Source organism: Leptosomus discolor, chromosome 2 (assembly GCF_034619465.1).
Source record: "Leptosomus discolor isolate bLepDis1 chromosome 2, bLepDis1.hap2, whole genome shotgun sequence".
NCBI lineage: Eukaryota > Metazoa > Chordata > Aves > Leptosomiformes > Leptosomidae > Leptosomus > Leptosomus discolor.
In genome coordinates, this window is record NC_141392.1 from 60,352,371 (window position 1) to 60,371,853 (window position 19,483).

The 19,483-nt window shown below is 41.8% G+C and overlaps 1 protein-coding gene across 1 annotated transcript in view; it reads right to left on the reverse strand.

Moving 5' to 3' along the window:
* PHACTR2 (phosphatase and actin regulator 2) overlaps window positions 1-19,483 on the reverse strand; it is a 134,354-nt gene that overhangs the window by 40,014 nt on the left and 74,857 nt on the right. Inside the window, exon 2 of the mRNA XM_086460439.1 lies at window positions 4,493-4,660. Coding sequence (XP_086316565.1) covers window positions 4,493-4,660 — 168 coding nt within the window. The remainder of the gene's footprint in view (window positions 1-4,492; window positions 4,661-19,483) is intronic.

Here is a 19,483-nt window from a genome sequence, read left to right on the forward strand (position 1 = left end):
ATTTAACAGTGTAGCAAGATGGATAAGCAGAATCTTATTAAAAACAAAGCATATGTACTCCCTAGAGGGGAAAAAAAGATTTTAAAAAATCAATGAATCTACTGAATAACGAAAAAATATTGGAAACTCCCAAACCTCCTGTGTAACATCTTAAGCTCTATTTACCAAGACATGTATTAAATTTTGCATATTTACTCTTCACAGACTATATAGGCACTGAAATACTGTAGTTTATATAATTCAGAAGATTAGAATGGTTTTATTTCATTAGCTGTTTTACAGCTTTACATTACATTATTAAACATAATATCAGTCTTTACTGTATAAAAGCTTGCTGTGGACTACATGGCTATCTAGCAGGATGCTAGCTAAGCAATGAAGTAAAAAATGAAAGGTTTTTGAAGATAATTTAAAAATCTATATAGAAGATGATACTTCTAGATACACAAGGTACATTAAGCACTTAGTGAATCAACTGCATTGCTGCTTTTTCACCACTATTGAAATCTTGCGACTGGACTTAGAGCAGGGACTTCAGTTAGTCAACTGTTTCCTCCTCCTGCATTGAACTTCTCCCACCCACTATACCATTACAGAGATAACTTGTGCAGCTAGTTAACTTCCACTTTTCAGTACATAATTATATATAATCATGTATTCAATTGACCAAAAGAGCTCCCACTTATATGATCTACAGACTATACTTATCTTTCACTATCAAATCTGTTCTTATTCTGACAATTTGTAATGCAAATTCTCATAAATTTTATGGATTTCTGTTCGCACGCTGGTGTTCTCCATATTCAAGAAGAGACTGGTCACAAAATAAAGCTTTAACTTTGAAAAAAAGACAAGAAAGTCTATATTACCCTTTAGTTTCCAGACCTGAAAGGCAGCGCTGCAAAACCACAGCTGCAATGAAAAAAATCAGGTTGTCTAAACTTTAAGTCATCCAAAAGAGTGGGCCTATTTTTCCTTTGTGCTTCAGCATGCTTTATTGATAGCAATCACAATGCTAGGACACAAATCCAAGTGGTAACTTTCGCAGTAGTGTAAAAACTATTTCTTGTTACATTTTGCTAGATTCGTTTTTAGCTGGATCAGGTTTGTGATCTGTTCATCACAAAACTAGGAGGCAGTGGAAGTAAACAGACACAGCTGAGAGAACTGGGAAGACAAATTATCACTTGAAAATTAGCTTTGAAGTAGGCAAGATGGACACTAGTCACCAATAATTAGCTCTTTCTTAAGAGTAATAAATACAGCTATGCACTGGGAGCACACAGCGGTAAAATCCGACTCAAAATGTAAAACGTTACACATACTCTGCTCTAATGTTAATAGTACTTTAGCTATGATGGTCTAGATATATAAACGTAGCAAGGTTCAGGGAGAGCAATAACAACCCTTATCACCAACTAGTGTAGCTATATGGCACCTGAAAAAGGTATTCCGTGACTCAAGATTTTGTCTATTTGTATCGATAGCATAGTTTTAAAGCTTGATTTTCATTACAGATCTCAGATTATTTCATGTTTTCTGTCCATTACATCTACTGTTAGGCATCTCCGTTTTTCAGGCGCTCACCTTGAGATAAATTGTCCTGAATAACTCCATCTGAAGTCCGTGCCAATGGGAACTGTGGGTTCTCCACACCCCTGAAAGGACTTGAGGGACCACACCATCACAAACAAGACAGGCAAATTAAGTACAAGCAATTAACTATGGAGGCAGTTTTGGAAACGTTGACCTTAATTTCTTTGTGCCAAATTTTCTCCTTTTGTAAAAAAATATACGAACACATGCTTTGCCTTATAAGAACCGATGTGTCATGCTTGTAAGGTTGGACTGAGGCCCTCTAAAGACAGTATAACATAAGAAATACTGTATTTAACATGAATCTACCAGATATTCATTTGTGAAAAATAACTGCAAAATGACACATGCATTATTATTTAATAGCATAACAATTTAACACATGCTAATATGTTATAATAGTTTGGGGAATCTCTGTATGCACAGCTTATGAACGGTGATTATTCTGAAGAATTCACTGCATTTAAAATCACATACCTGTCCAACGGTACCTGCAGAACATTCAGGAGTCATTAACTAGAAATAACTTTGCCCTAGCAATATGATAAAAGTACTGAGGAAGATGAAGGAAACTGAAAGCAATGAAGGAGACAGCAGACTGAGGCTATTTTTTTGGTAGCAGTAGTGGAATTAATTGTGCAGGTTTTGTTGCAGGGTACACGGGAAAATTAAAAAAAAAAAAAAAGAAAGAAAGAAAAAGAAGAGACTGAGAGAAGGATTTGAAGATCTCAGAAAGACTGTCCAAAACTTCAGTTGGTATCCTGAGTGACAATGGCTTCTTTTTGCCCTTTGTGTAAATAAAGCATGTTTTAGAAGTTACACTGCAAAACCATACAGCCCTTTGCTGTGATTGTCAGGGTTTGCTATGGCTTTAAAATGTAAAGCAGCATTCAGAGTTCAGGAGAGTTTACTGAGGTCACTTTAGGATATTAGCATTGGTTTTATTGCCTAAGAGCCATGAAAGACAGAGGGCTTGTACTGTGGTAATGAGTCTGAAGAGCTCATAGATGCTCACTGGACTCTGACTAGACTCAAGTTGAGAAAAGCATAGCATCAAATGTCTGAAGCCCAAAACAGAAGTTTAGTTTTTTTGTGGAGAAAGCTTGATCAGAGCTGTGACACACAAAGACACACACATATATACAGAGGGTGGCATTCATTTTCCTAAACATGGGTGTCTACAGCCACTTGAGATGCTCCAGGGTTTTGAAGATATCTGCACAGGGATGGCAAATATGACGCAGAATCTTCTGAGAGAGCAGTCAGGACACCCCAGAGCATCTCAGGTGGCACCAAGCAATGGTGTTTATCTAACTGAATCCCAGCCCTCAACATTCCTCTTTTGCAGAAGGAATATAATTCAGTCACAGGATTTTATTTCAGACCATTCTTCAAGCCTTGCCAATGGGGGAGTGAAGGGGCAGAGCAGCCTGTATGAAGGCCACGGTCGCAAAGCTGATCCTTGTTCTTCTGCTGGTCATGAAGACATCTACATCTCTCCTCTGAACAGACCAAACTTCTGTCCCAGGAAGGCAAGGTTTGTTTCATAATCCAAGTCACTGACTATTAGGAGGACACAGAGACATTTCCAACATATTTGAAGATACGTAATATAGAATCATAGAATCATTAGGTTGGAATAGACCTCTAAGATTATCAAGTCCAATCGTTGACCTAATACCACCATGCCCACTAAATTATGTCTACAAGTGCTACATCAACACGTTTTTTTGAACACCTCCAGGGATGGTGACTCAACCACCTCCCCGGGCAGCATGTTCCAATGCCTGACCACTCTTAGTAAAGACTTTTTTCCTAATGTCCAATCTAAACCTCCCCTGGCACAACTTGAGGCCATTTCCTCTCGTCCTATCACTAGTTACGTGGGTGAAGAGACCAATCTCCACCTCGCTACAACCTCCTTTCAGGTAGCTGTAGAGAGTGATAAGGTCTCCCCTCAGCCGCCTTTTCATCACACTAAACAGCCCCAGTTCCCTCACCTGCTCCTCATCAGACCTGTTCTCCAGACCCTTCACCAGCTTCGTTGCCCTTCTCTGGACACGCTCCAGCACCTCAATGTTCTTCTTGTAGTGAGGGGCCCAAAACTGCACACAGGATTCGAGGTGCAGCCTCACCAGTGCTGAGTACAGGGCACGATCACCTCCTTACTTCTGCTGGCCACACTACTTCTGATACAGGCCAGGATGCTGTTGGCCTTCTTGGCCACCTGGGCACACTGCTGGCTCATGTTCAGCCAGGTGTCGACCAGCACCCCCAGGTCCTTTTCTGCTGGGCAGCTTCCCAGCAGCTCATCCCCAGGCCTGTAGCGCTGCATGGGGTTGTTGTGACCCAAGTGCAGGACCTGGCACTTGGCCTTGTTGAACCTCATAGCACTGGCCTCAGCCCATCGATCCAGCCTGTTCAGGTCTCTCTGCAGAGCCTTCCTATCCTTGAGCAGACCAGCACTCCCACCCAATTTAGTGTCATCGGCAAACTTACTGACAGAGCACTCATTCCCCTCATCCAGATTGTCGATAAACCCATTAAACAAGACTGGTCCAAACACCAAGCCCTGGGGGACACTGCTTGTGACCAGCCACCTATTTCTTAGCTTAAAAAAAAAAAAAGAAAAAAGAAAAAAAATAGTATGTCAACACCAAAAGAATATATAAGGTATAATAAATAAATAAACTGCATCTTTTTGGTGATAGGTTCAGGACAGAAGCTGAACAAGGCTAGGTTTTCATTTCCAAGCATCAAACTGTTTTTCTATATGTCAAATACTGTGCCTAAATAACCCCTGCCATCTAAGAAGCTCCAAGAGCTTTTCAAATATTACTCTGCAAAGCCATCACAGTGTTTTCTACTATTTGTCACCAAAGGGCCACAGACATACCCGCTGATGTCTCTCTGAATTTGTCACTAGACTTCTTCTTCCGCCACTTCCAAGGTTTAAAGATTTTGCCAATGGTGGAGAGTTTGCCCTTCCTCTTGAAGGGGGGAGTTTGGGATCCTGGGGCTGGTCCATCCGAGTTAGCGATTGAAGCCTTATCCAAACCATCAACTGTAAAAACAAGAAAAGTAAAGGTAACTGAAGGACAGAAACCAAAATGGTACCCGATAGCTAAACTCCTCCACTATCAGATTGCAACGGGCTGTGCGTGGGCCCATGTATTTTCTCTTCCAGAAGGCAGCAAGGGGCATCTGACTGCAGGCCGTGGTCACAAGCCAGTCCCCATGACAGCTAGCCTTGGGCTTCACCGCTGCTCAGCACCTCAACTGTAGCAGGACAGAACTTGCTTCTCACAAAACATCTGGGACATCTGCATGGTTCTGCAGTTTTCCACTGCTACCGGAGAATTTCTTTCCACGCATATTTGCATGACTTTTTTCCTATCCTTGCTAAAGCTGAATAACTAGCTGTCAGCATATAGAAAACAAAACCCTGGCAATGTAAAAACATAAACTATTTCTTTTCAGTGAAACAAATCCTTTCTTAAATGAACTCTAAAGATAACTGTTCTGTCAGTGGAATGGAAATAGGTCCGTTTGATATCCCCAGTAATCAGTCATTCACAGTGCAGCCTGTCGTGAGTCAGGCTTCTTATTAACAAAACATACTTAACAATAAGCTTTTGAGCTGTAGCCAAAATTTAAAGAAGGATTATTTTTCTGCAAAAACGTATTGAGTGATATGAAAGCCAATATTTAGCATCAATGGCTGTAACATCCAAGTTTTGTGAACCAAATTAAGACTCATTCCACAACATGCCGTAGGATACAGTTAAAATAAATTTCCTGGAAATTTCCCTGAGAAGTCTACTATTATTTATTTCTATTTAAGAACTGAGCCTTCTTAGAGCCTTCTATTCGTGGTCTTGCAAACACTTCAAATGTGCTTAATTTTATTCACGTGAGCATCTTTACTGAAGTAACTGCGATTACTTACGTACATAAAATTAATCACAGGCTTAAATGTTTGCGGCATACAGGCTCTGTAATTGCTTTCATTCATCTGAACATTCTAATTATAACCAATTCGGAACAGAGTTGATGCCATTCTGAACAGTAATAATTTTAATCATAGATCATTAAATCAGAAAGAGCTATTCAAAGAAGGAAATATCACTGTCCCCATTTTAGACGGAAAATATGAGACACAGAATTGTTAAGTGCTTAATTTTATGTTTGCTAAATGGCTTCCTGCATCTTGGTACTCTGTCCTAGCTCCTAAAAGGATACATATTCAGACACGTAACATCATGGTGCAATCTTATTATTCTGTTTCTCAGACAAATGGCATTTAATGAGTCCTATACTTGTCCTAGACTTTAGATTCATCCAGGATGCTAATTTTTTTTTTTTTTGTGAGAAAGCTGACATAATGCAAACAGAGTCCAAGAAACTTTATTTCCAATGTTTTGAAATAAAGTACTGTGAAAAGAGATCCATTGTATAACTTCACTGAAGCCTATGAAGTTAAAATTAGAGATAAATTTGTATGAAAACAATAGCATTTAAACCAATAAATCTAAGTGATTTATTGAAAATATGATAAATTAGTGAAAAAATGTAATAAATTCTGTACTGTCAGAGAGATGGACCAGAGAGATGCAAAACTTCTCCAGGATAAATTACTGTTATTCAGATGCATTGTAATTCAAAGCTTTTATTTAAGTGTTTTCCTTGGCTATTTTCTGGTCTATAACACGGAGATAAGATGGAAGAAAGGCATGCAAAGAAGACTTTAAATGTAAAAAGCCAAGGCTTTGGTAGGGACCCCTTGCACGAGTACAAAACCCCAGCTTCCTCATCTGTGTACCTTAGGGAACAGGGCGATCTTTAAGCCGAGACTCCCTTAAAACAAACCAGCTGCCACCCTACAGACCCTGAGAAGGTGGGTGAGAGGTGGAGGTGAGAAGACCATGAAAGGCTGTGAGCAGGTCTGCAGAAAGAGGCATGGGACAGCTGAAGGACCCCTGTGGGGGTGCCTTGCCTGGAATTAGGGATTGCACTTTTGTCTAGGCTTCCAGACACTGTCTATGGAGTGCAATCCCCTATGGAATACAGAAGCATCTGCTGGAAGCTGTGGATCTAAGGCAGAAGTACATTTAATTGAAGGGTAGTTACAAAGATAAGAGAGCTAAACTTATCTTGGCAATTCCAGTTGATACAAGAAGGGGCAAGAGCCACAGCTTGCTGCCGGGAAGAGTCAGGTGAGATGTAAGGAAAACACTTCCAGGAGGTGGAAGCAGTGGAGGAGGTCTTGGGAGGTTTTGGAGGCTCAGTCAGGCAAGCCAGGGCTGACCTCACCTTCTGTCGGTAACAGTCCTACTCTGAGTGAGGGACTGGAACGAGTGATCTCCTGAGGTCCCTCCCAATCAAGATTCCCATGGTCCTAAGGAATGTGGAAAGACATAGTGAAATCTGTGCTCATAAATCCAAAGAATCAGAAGTGAAGAGCTGAAGAAAAGAGACCAGGATCTGTTGGCTGAAGAGTTTTGTCCTGGGCCAGGAGTCAAGCATTATCTCACAGGCAGAGGCAGTCCATCAGCTCACTAGAGCAAAAGGCTACCCATCCCTTGGAAGCAGCGGGACAAAATCCATGTTCTTGTCTCAGATGGCTTAAAAAGGCTGGGTTATTGATGTGAAGAGCCTGCACCCTGGTGACAGACAGCACGGTCTTTATAAACACTAGAACATAGATTTTTTCAAATCCTCCCGGGTCGCAGAGTCCAGTCCATTGCAGGCAACCACTTTCACAAAAGCCTCATCTAGATTTTTTGCTCCTGTGCCTACCAGCAGGAATGGAGGACGATTATGGCTCCAGTAGCTTCCCACAGAGAAACATGGATTTGCATCAGTCCCTCCTCTGCCCTCTGCTGTAAATATTTAACTCTGAAATAATGATATTCACCCTAGCTGAAGAAATCTGTCTCCTTCAAATGAGCAAACATAAGAAAAAAGGGATCCCTTTAGTGATGAATAATTCTGTTTGGGAAGACTGCAACTTCTGAAAACATGATTCAACATTAACTCCTTCCGACAATAAAAGATGAGGAGTTGACTTACCAAATGAGTTCAATAAGTGCTCATAACTGGGAATTTACTAAACCATTGATCTTGTACCAGTTCCTTCACTTGAAAAAAGGACCCAAATATGTATCTAGAAAGGAGGAATAAGCATGGCCAAACATCATAGATTGATTTTACAAATAATCTAAGATAAAGTGATGTTTCTAGGAAAAAGGACTAACATATTCAAAAGCAATCATAAGGTACCATGACGCTCTGGAGCATTTATGGAAAGATCTTTTCAAAAGCTATTACTTCTCATCTTTGAAACACTCAGCAGGAGCTTGATGTTTAAGATTTACACCATTTGCCTTATAGGTCACATGCTATTTAAGAATAGCGTATTTTTCACCTCAGAGAGCTTATGTACCTTCTATTAATCATTATAAACTTGATACATATTCATTGAGATGAAAAGAAACATCTTAGCTTTGCAAGATTAGAGGAGGCTGGTCACTTGTGTTACTCTTTTATTTGTACAATGTCTTGAAGTCCTACCTTCTTCCCACCATCTTCAAAAAGCCAGTGAGTCACTTCATTGCCTTCAATAAATATCCTCATTAAGTCTGACAGTAGGACTTTCAACTATACTACCTGCATAGTTTATGTTATTATATTCCAGTCCTTTGCCCTAGGTGTAGATTTTACATCTGATGGATAAAAAGCATATGTAAGAATGATAAGAAGTAAATATATGAACCCTGTATGTTGATGTCATGCAAAGAGGAGATCTTGTTGTAAAAGACCAGCAACGCTAACCAAGACACTGCAAAGCCAAATCATGCTAGCACAGGCCATGAGCCAGATGAAGATACAAAACAGACAGCCTCTCCTCAAGCTTGTGGGCAGCAAAGACTAGATCAGTTTATGGATGATCCCGACTTTTCTATAAATACCCAAAGGTGGAAATGCCTGAACATATCTTACCCTGGGAAGGCTACTTGTAGTAAGCAATGCTGATCTCTGTAGCTGTCTAGGAGGCACTTTTCTGCTGTGAATAATCTCCAGAGATGCGCAGCTGAAGCAGGTGTGCGAACTCATCACAGTTTTCCTGGGACAAGGTACACTTCAGCACCGAGATGTTCATGTCAGCACTGACACATGCTAACACCTTCTTCAGGTAAGAACTTACAACTAGCTTTACAAAAGTAAAATGCAACAAAAAACTATCCATCAGATCATTTCAAGCAAGTCCAATACCAATTCCTTTGAAGTAAATAGCTGTGATTCTGATGGTTCCGGGCCTTTCGATCTGGAATGCAGTAAGACCAATTTTTAAAAGCTTTGACTTGAAGAAAATCCATGATTAGAAAAAAGAGGGCTACATTTATGCCATAAGTTGTTCTGTATTTTTATTTCTGTATATTTTTAATCTTGGCAGTGAAGGTGGAAAGCCAGTAGAAGAACCTAACCTCATGACTGAATACTAGGAGTAGTACAAGATATACGGGAAAAAAAAAACACATCCATGATGTTCTTATGCTATTCTTTTTCTAGTAGAACCATATTTTAATAGTTAACAGATCAAAATTCCTTGCTTGTAGTTTTCTACTATTGAATCATTGATGAGATAAAAAATGTCAAACCTGAGTAATTAAGTAGCTAGCTAAAGTAGGAGTATACTCAAAAGATTTTTCTGTAGAAGAATGCTTTGCTGAATCTGAATAGTTTTAAGATTCTTTCTCACGTTAGTCCATATTTACATTTAGTCCCAATGAGAAAGTTTATTAGATGGACTTTGTTGTAATCTAGTAGGGAATGTCTTATAAAATTGCTGTTTAATAATTCTTACCTGAATGGTGTTTTAAACGAAATTTTGTGTTGTGTGGCCAACAACATGATATAAAAAACACGAATCATTTTAATTTAGTCTTACAGACACTCCATGCTGATAAAAAGTACACCAGAATCAATGCTAATAAGTGAAGTTTAATTAGTTAATTCTTTTTGCCCCAAAGATTCTTGAGATCCTGGAGCAAAAACCACTCAAGACTACATCCAAGAAAAGAAATAAGGCAGAATGTATGTGCGTGTGTTGGAAGTTGTGCTATTGGGAGCCTGAGAAACTCTGATCAGATGCTCCCTGGTTCTGAAGGTACAGACGCCATACTTCATGACATTAAAACTATCTGAAATCTCTGCTTCTCAGTGTGTAAAACAGCATCCCATACTGGAGTTTCACGGCAGAGTGGCTTTGGTGATGAAGGCAGCCTGGGAAGTTTCTTCTCCGCAATTCCATCTGCTCATTCCTGACACTAAAAAAATATGCCATCCGTTCAGATGTAAAAATACAACTGTTCATTGAGCTTCATTGCAAGTAGATCTCTGTATGACCCAGACAAAAAATGCCTCCCCCTTCTGCCCTCTTTCCTTTTTTAAAAGGTTATTTTTAATCTGGGCCACTTCAGTGATTTAGTCTTCAGCACAATCCTACAAACACTGGAAGTGTCAGAGCTGGGTGAGGAGCAGGAGCCAGTGACTGGGCTGGGTAGGCAGCTTAAATCAGCTTCACAGCTGCAGCCAGGATACCAGGACACTCCAGTCATGAACCTGACAGTGCTACACAGCCTGGCACACACCATGTCCTTGAACCTGGATAAGTCCACAAAATAAGCATGCTTTTGCCTGAAGCATTCCCACGGTCGGTGGAAGACTCGTGTTCCTCCCCCTTCCTGAATAAATAGTGTTGAAATCTACTATCCTTCACTTCCCAAAGACCACCCTAACCAGCAGTGGGAGTCATGGTCCTGTGCAGAAAGCAGGTTTGGGGCCATTCAGCCACAAGCAAAAAGAGAACAGCAGGGTGAATGTGATACTGTATTCAGGTAGCTAAGTTCACTCATTTACAAAGATATGAGAATTCATATACATCATGGGTGATGCAATGAGTATAGGCCTTCGGCAAGAAAAACAGTTGCTGTACTTTAGATGAGAATGTACATTATCGCTTGAATCTTTCTGATACTACCAAAAAAAAAAAATTTATAGGATTGCAATGCTAGTAAACTTTCCAAATCAGTAGTCAGAAGTGGTTTTTCTTTCTTCTGTCTCACTACTCTCACCAGGACCATTTTCTACAATTGATCTAATCTTGCCAGGATATATATTTAAGAGATTCTTTCTCACATTGGGGCTGTTAAGTACAAGATGATACCAGCAGAAAGGCAAGTTCTCTTCTTTCCCCACCCCTTTACCCCTTTGAGTGCTGCACCTTTCACGTTGTAATCCCTTTTCCCACCCACTTGCCTCCCAAGACTCACCCACCTGCACAGCAGATCTACTCTAGATCCTTGTCATGTAGCAAGGAGTGGAGTGGCCAGACGAAGGAAAGGTCTGCCTCCAGCCTGTCCTCCTCCCCACGTGGCACTGGGGAACACAACCAAGGGTGGAAAAGGCGCAGAACCAAGTGCTCCACCCATATAGTGGTACTAAGGTAGTACTGGCACCTAATACTTTCACTAGCATTGGGTATCTTGCAGTATAACCATTCTATCACCACATCACCCTTAAGGTGTGTGAGGATAACCTTTTTGTTGGAATACAGGTGATTCAGGTTATATGACAATACCATAAATGAACTAAGAAACGCAACAGAAGATGCAATGGCCTCAGTTCAAAGCTATCTTATGTGTGGATTTGTGTTTGAATGATTTCTATGCTTATTAACTAGTGGTCAGCTAGTACAGTTACTTTTTCTCTTCCTCTCACTGTACCCAGCTGCCCTGCAGGGATGTGCTGCAAAAGTCATCTTGGTTTATTGAGACCTCAAAACCTCTTCTGACAGTGTTATGATTTTCTATACAGTCTTGCCAAAGGGCACAGAGTTGGAAGTCACGGGTTTTATGCCAGCAAAATCAACATGTTTATGCAGCTGCATATTATCCCCACTTAGTGACAAGAACAATAAGTCATTGACTTACTACAGAGTATAGTAAGCTGCTTATTCCTGGAGCCTACTGCAAAAATTCAAGACACTGCATGGTAAAATGCTTGACGTGGTCATTAAAAATCAGAAGCTGTTCTGACACTATCAATGTCATTTTCAATAAATACCTCAAATTCTGTAATGCTATATTGGTTTTTCCTGACCAGAACCAGATGGAAAGATGGGTCTTTTTTCTTTCTCCCTTTTTATTTTCTACTTGGAAGGGAAAAAATGCAACTAATCCCCAGTGGATAAACTGACAAATGAGAGAGCTATAATCTACCCCAGAGCAGTACAATAAATTGGCATCTGAATGCTTCTGCCTTGCCATACATCTGGAGTTTAACTTTGGGGAAACTCTGTCATGAGCTAATTGACTTGATTGTGTTTTAATTAAATAAAAGGGAAAAGCTGAAGTTCAAATGTAGGCGGCTGCATAGTAGTTTCCATATGGAACTGCCGATATTGCAAAATGTTAATTGGACCTCCTGCTGGCAATGAGCTAAACAGGCTGGGTAGCGGCTACTTCAGAGGGATGCTGACTGCTGCCTTGACACAGCCGGAGGGGAACCTCCTGGGATAACCACGGCAGGAATGGACATGACTGCCTGAACGTCTCCAAATTTCTATTAGGATACACACACAAAAGTATTTCAGGTTGTCGGAGTCACACATGGACCCACACTGCCAAAGTCCAGAAAGGGCTTCAGGATGCTGAACCCCTAACTCCCAATTCACCATAAGCAAAACGTTATCTCGCTGCACAAAGTCAAACACGGCATGGGGTGGAAAATTAAGCTCATAAGGCCATATTCTATTCTAACCTTGTCGTGAAACCCTGCCTAAGCTCCGCAAAAAGCATGGCTGCTGCTACACAGGTACTTACAAGGGAAAGAGGGGAGCCTACACTCCTCCTGAAAGCAATAGCACAGATGCCCAGGGCTCCGCATTTCAGAGAAAAAGCTGCATGGCTCGGAGGGACATCCAGTCACAATGTCCTCTTCTATAGTGCACAGAAGAGGAATATGAGCAAAGTCTCAAGCAAGGGTGCTGTCCCCCACATGCATTTATTCTAGTTGTCACTCTCTCACCTGTACACCTGGGATTAACTTGCCCAGAGCCTAGAAGAGCTTGTTTAGCTATCTGTCTCTTAGGTAGGAAGGCCTCACCCCGCAAGACACTGGTCTCCAGCAAGCAAGGAGGGGACCATACTTTGGCTTCCTAGCACCTACACAAGAAGCAGTAAATAAAGCACTGTTAACTTCAGGGCTTGAGACGTGCTTGCTGCTTCACTGGGGTAAAGCACAAAGCATCTCTTCGCTTTAGAGTTACCTTAAGTGCTGTTCTTTTTTTTTTTTTTTTTTTTTTTTCTGGTCACAATAACTGCATCAACTTAAGTGCTGTTGGTTGTTCTGTCAAGTTACAGGCTATCACATTATCACATTAGTTACCACAAGTTGTCTCTTGCTAATGCAACCCAAATGAAGGTAATGCATTTGTAATGTGCAGCTTCAGAGTTACTTTGCAGTATAGTTTTCACTCCTATTGAGTTAATTCTACAGAAAAAAAGCAGAATTATGGTTGTAGGGCACTCTATAGAGACACTGGAAATACCACAGGCAATACTTCCATCCTTTTGGCTTCCTAAGAAAGGAATAAACAAGTGCTCAGCAATCCTGTTATACAGGTTTGAAAGCGATCTGTCCAAAAATTGTCTTGCCACCTCCTCTCTGATCTGAACACAGCTGGCTCGAACCAGAAGGAAAGGGATCACAGGTTTAACACAGGCTGCTTATTCCTTTTCTCTCAACCCCAATACTCGAGTGAAAAGCAGCAACTGGAAAATTTCCAGACAGTAACATTTTCCAGATATATGAAACATCAGGTCAAAGGTCAAATTCTGGATCCAAGCAAGTTGTCCACAAAAACAGAGGAGAAAAAAAAAAATCCAGGCACAGTAACAGAAATGTGGGAGGACAGAAAAAACAGCAACCAAAACCACTGTACATAAAAGAGCAACCAAACTACTTTGAACAGCCGAGGATTGAAGATTAATGCTTCTTGTGCCAGAATATTAAGGAATAAATCTGCTTGGAGTACAATGGTATAGATTTCTATTTATAGTTTAAAATTTTTTGCATAATTTTGTAATTCCACTCAAAAGTAAGTTGCATGTACTTATCTTGTTAAATTCTGTAATTATATTTTTAAAATGTCACATCTGAAAACCAGAACTGCAGAACTGGAAATATTTCCTCACTGACTTTTCTTGGTGTAGCCTTAATACAGGGGAGAAAAACAACTACAATAAGTTTACAACAAATATTTTTAGCTACAGGCAAGCCGTAAAACTTCCCAGCAGATATAGGCTAGAAGCGTGAAGCACGTGGCCCCTCTCCTGTGTGGTAATAAACAGGAATTAGAGGAAAACATTTTTGTGATAATTAATAGGTATGTAACACTGATGCTGAGACAAAATCAGGCAAGGTGTGCCACAGGGAAGCCTTTGGCCCTTTTCCTGTTTTTCCAGCTAGTGGCAAAGTTATTCTCCATCTGCCCTAAATGGGTCATGAGCCCTTGGATGCCCTGTCCTAGCAGCAGCGGCAGCTGCTGAGGCAACGGAAGGTGAGGGACAATCCCTGGTGCCTACTCGTCTTGACAAGAGAGACGAGGCAATAGGTATGCCATGTCACTGCCCTACTGGAACATCCCATCCCTGATGCTCCCACAGAACAGTCCACAGGAATTTAGGGAAAAGAAAACTGAAGGCTGCAAGGCAAACACAAACCTTGTCAATTAGTGCAAACTCTGACGAACAGCCCCCACACCGTCAGGCTGATAACTCCTGGGCAGTTCTAGATAGAATCATCACAGAAGCTTATCTGTGACTCCTCTTAGGACCCCATTTGCCTTCAGACATTGAACCAGCACACCCTCAGATAGCCTTATCTACTTGCTAACCGAGGTGAGTCCAAAACCTAGCAAAACAGTCAAAGCACAGCCAAAGTTACTCTGAGATGTTTCTAGCTCCTCTCCCCTCCATAACTAAGCAACTGCAAGCTTGAAGCTGCTTCAGATCTCAGCGAGCTGGTTCCTCTGGAGGTATACAATCATCCTGAAGGCAGGTGTGACTCCGCTAACCTCTCACCTACCCTGCAGCACCAGCTAAAGGACCACGCTGCTGATCCCCCTCCAGCACCTTTTGGTTGTTCCCTTGGTGTACCTGGAAAGACAGAGGCATTTCCCCACAGCTCACTGGATGTGACCACAGAAGCCATCGCTGCTGTTGGCAGAGGCAGCATGCAGGTACGGCTTGACACAGATGCTGCCCACACAAGAGAGTTTCTGGTCATCTCAGCCTCTGTTTTCATACCACTACAGTGGAAACATCAGCTGAACCACCAACCATGCTGGTGACCATTTGTGAGGCTGCACTTTATCCCCGTGCTGAGCCAGAAGACTAACTTTTTGCCTAGACTTTTAGAACCAAGTCAGCTCCTACTACTGACACAGAAGGGTCATGCAAATAGTTCTGCTGACAAGGCTGAGCTGGGCAGTCTGTCGTGGAGCTGGGGCAAGAACAGAACAGAAGCAGATGAGGGAGAAGTTTGGGAAGAGATGGAAGACTTCTACCACGAAGCCAGCACATGAGCAAACTGCCAGCAGGTGTGAGAGCTGCTCCTCACAGCAGCACACCCCAACCCCTTCACCACATCCAACACTGAAGCCATGAGCACCTGAAGTGTTAACACTGTTAGCTATCTTCTTTGTCTGCATGAAGGAAGCTGGGGAAAGAGGCACACTTCTCTCCTCCCCATCCCATTCTGTCCCACCCCAACTCATTCCAGACCACCCAGCACCCTTGCTAAATACAATTCTATATGAACATTACACATGTGCTTTTCCCTTTATTATTATCACCTTTAACCAAATCTTTCACAATTAACATGTTTATACATTTGAGAGCAGGTTTGGTTTTGTGGGTTCCCATCCCAATGCTTCCTCATGCTTAAGTACTATAACAAGGAGCTCTTGATCTACAAATAACAGAACATTTATGTACAAAAAACTTTAGGAGCAATTTGATCAGTCGTGTAACTAAATCTCCCGTACGGGACGGCCTGGAACTTGCTGTGCCACCTTTTAAAAGCGACATTTTCTTTTATACTGGCACCACTTCAACACCTTTTTCCAAGTACAGGAAATAGCATATTGCACTTGTCCAAATGCGTGTAAGTCAAACCTGAAGAAAACACTTTCTTTTTGCGACCCTGCTGGCCTCAGAACCCTGCTGGGGAGGTCAAGGACACTTTTAAATCCAACCAGCAAATTTCTGAGTGTTGCTGTCATTGCAAATGTTTGTACAAGCTATTAGCTCTGCAGCCTTTGTAGAGAAAACTGTTTATTTTTAAGTTCAGTTTTTAGCTGCCTTTAAAATGTTTGTCTTTGTTGCTGGATACTAGCTTGAATAAACAATAATAATAAAACTCCAACACGCTCAGAAGAAACTATTAATGATTAAACACACTCTCTCTCAGTCAAAATGCCAATCTGGCAGCTCTAAAACCACAGCCTGTAAAAGTTGTTCATATTGCTCTGTACCTAGACTATCGCAATTCTGAATACAGTCTAAGTCATCTTCTTTGCTATGAGGAAATGGAAGTCGCCAAGTTGCAGCTGACTTTTATTCCGCATCATGTTTCATTGCTTTCTCCATTCCTAGCTGCACAGCACGCAGCTGTTTTATTCCCTGTTATCTTGATCTTTATTAGGGCCAGGGTGGGGAAAATCAGGCACAAGCTGACATATTTGTCAGCCCAGCTGCTCTTCCTTTGCCAATTTAAACTCGGACACTCAGGGGCATGTTCACATAAAAGGACAGGTCCATGTGCAATTTGTGATGGTATTCAGTTATACTTTAAAACCCAGCTTATTCCCTTTCTACATAATCAAGAAATAGTAATTCAGTCAATCGAGCTGGTGGCACCATAAATCACTAGCAAACCCCAGGGGAATTACAGCACTATCTTTATGTAGATTTGAAGGCCGTAATCATACACATTTGGGACTTCAGTTTTTCCACGGAATCAAGTGTTTACAGAAGCGAACCACAGATAATCAAAAAGCTTTAATTCGAACAAATTGCAAATGAGAAAGCTGCTCCCCTTCGGCTCATTGCACCAGGACGCTGTGCCAGGAGACTGCCCTGTTTTCAGCACAACCCGGGAGTGCCAACGCTCACAGAGGTGGGGATGGAAATCAGGATCCAGGTGCAAACTGGAGCATAGGAGGTTCCATATCAACCTTTTTCCACTGTGAGGGTGACAGAGCACTGGAACAGGCTGCTCAGAGAGGTTGTGGAGTCTCCTTCTCTGGAGACATTAAAAACCTGCCTGGATGCGTTCCTGTGTGACCTACTCTAGGCGGTCCTGCTCTGGCAGGGGGGTTGGACTAGATGATCTTTCGAGGTCCCTTCCAACCCCTAACATTCTGTGGTTCCCACTTCCCTGTGGGAGAGCCAGTAGCACTCTCCTTTTAGGGCCAGGCACCAGCCCAGAGCTAACCAAAGCATCAAGTCCTCCTGGGAGAAAAAAGGGCTAGAGAAAAGGGCTTGGTGAGGCCTCGGATGGGGAAACGTCATCTTGTTGTCAGAGAAGGCATTGAAAATACTCTCAGCTCTTCCAGCAGATTCTTCCCTTAGGGGAAAACAACCACTCTGTAAAAGCATCATCAACACAGCAGATACATAATTGATACCTTCATTTCCCCACTTGCTTGTTTCATGCTGTATTTGAGGTCCCCACTTCTCCTCTGCTCTGCTCTGTTAATAATGAATGACTGTATTATTGCGGTGTTTAAGAGGGCTAGTCATAGATCAGGACCTCTTTGTGACAAGAACCGTACAAACAAAAACCATAAAGACCGTTCCTGCTCCAGCTTTAAGTATGGAACAAAAGAGAACAGCTTGAACAACAGCTTTCTGATTTTTCATTGCCACCTGCTCAGCTGCTGTATTTTTAAGATTTTTTTTTTAACTATACAAAAGTCCATATGATTTTGTTTGCAGCATGTCCTTTTCTAACACCTCTCTTATTCAGACATTGGCATTAAGCAACCATAAAATATATTTTTGTTGTCTGCAGGCTAAAATAAAATTCCAACTTGAATTTCTATGTGCCAGTTTTAACTGAATTGCTTTAGCTGTAGCTGGATAAGCAACATCCCTCAAGCTGGAAAGCAACTACCCACAGAAGAAATACCAGACCCCATCTTCTCCTCGCCAATCCATTTTGGCGCTACGCTATCACAGAGCCTGACAATATCCATTCAGTACTTAGCTTCAGCACACATTGTTAATAAGAGTTTCAAACCGTGCCAGAGGTGATGCCTGTTTGGCTGGCGGGGGCAGATCTGAGCCCACTCAGCTATGCCAGCGCACAGCACTGCACTGCCGCCTGGGAACGCCTTTCCTTTTCCTACTGAGCCAGGTGCAGTTAGGAGTTAGCAGTCATTGTAGTCCAAAGAGAAATTTTAAGTCTTCCAGTTACCATTAAGATGTATTCAGGCTTGTCCTGAATCAGATAATATATTGATTTATTTACTTCGTACAAAACCCAATACAGATGTCAAGAATCACCTAGCCTACTTTAGCCAGACTAATGCTGACAGAGGTCACTCCTGCTGTATGGAATGACAGGCTTCACTGTATTTCATATTTTCTTAAAGACTCTCTTTAAACCCTTAAAAAAAAAGTTTTCATTAACTTTTTATTATTCTTTATGACTGCAGAGGTAAACTAAGCTACATGACCTGTGAGTAATTACAAGCCAGAATAGAAATGAAAACACCAAAATTGTTTACTTTAAAAACTGAACGAAATTGAAGCTGTTCTCATAATTATTAGAATTTCATTAATTTTATGATTACTCAAATTCTGTGGTAACTTTGTGAGTGCCATGACCATACTGATACAGATGAACTGAACACAAAAGCTGTGTTTAGCAGCGTGCTTAAAAGTGCCACAATAAGAACTTGATTTTAAAAAAAAAAAAAAAAAGGTGGTGCAAAAAGCCCAAATAGGACTGGCAAGCCCTGCACCTATTGCTAGCAACTCCAAGCAGCATTGGAAATTCAAAATCCTCCCAAAGAGGATCAGAGTTCACCAAATTCATCTCTGGCTTTATTTAAGCTCTGTAAAGTTTTCTTTTTTAAACTACTACCAAATGTTTTCCTAGAGAGGGAACATTATGTGACAGAGCGCTTGCCTGTTTCCAGCGGTCCCTGGGAAAGCAAGCCATCCCTTAGGAAAGCCCACAGGAATACTTCAGAAATTCCTGCTGGCAGTTTTTGCCTGTCCCAACTGTTTCTCGTGCTCTCATCCTGGACTTTCTGCAACTCACCCAGCAGCTGATGCACCCAACAAGGGAGAGAAAGGGCTACTTATCCACTCGTTTAATAATGAATCAATATGTGGACAGTGTTTCCCACAAAGAAATAAGCAAATACCAAGCTTTCACTGGTAGTCTCTCCATGGGGGTCTTTCTCCAAGGGTTCATTTGCCCAGAGGTGAGCAGCCTGTCCCAGCAGCCAGGGCTCGCTTGGGTCCCTGCTCAGCAGCCCCCAAAACAGCATTGCTGTGGGGATCCAAGGAGGGAAAGGAAAGCAGAGAGCCCACGGATGACAGATGGCAGGCTGCAGCTCTGGGCTGGCAACCAGTGGTCAGACTAGTCCCTGTGCATGACGTCTTTGCAGCCATTCTCCCAGCACCGCTCTGACTGCCTTGTTCAAAGCCCGTTCAGCTCCAACCTTGACCAAAGGAGTGGAGGGCCCTCCTGCAGCCTCTGGCAATTTACCTCCCTCAGAAAATACCTCCTGGAAATTTCTGTT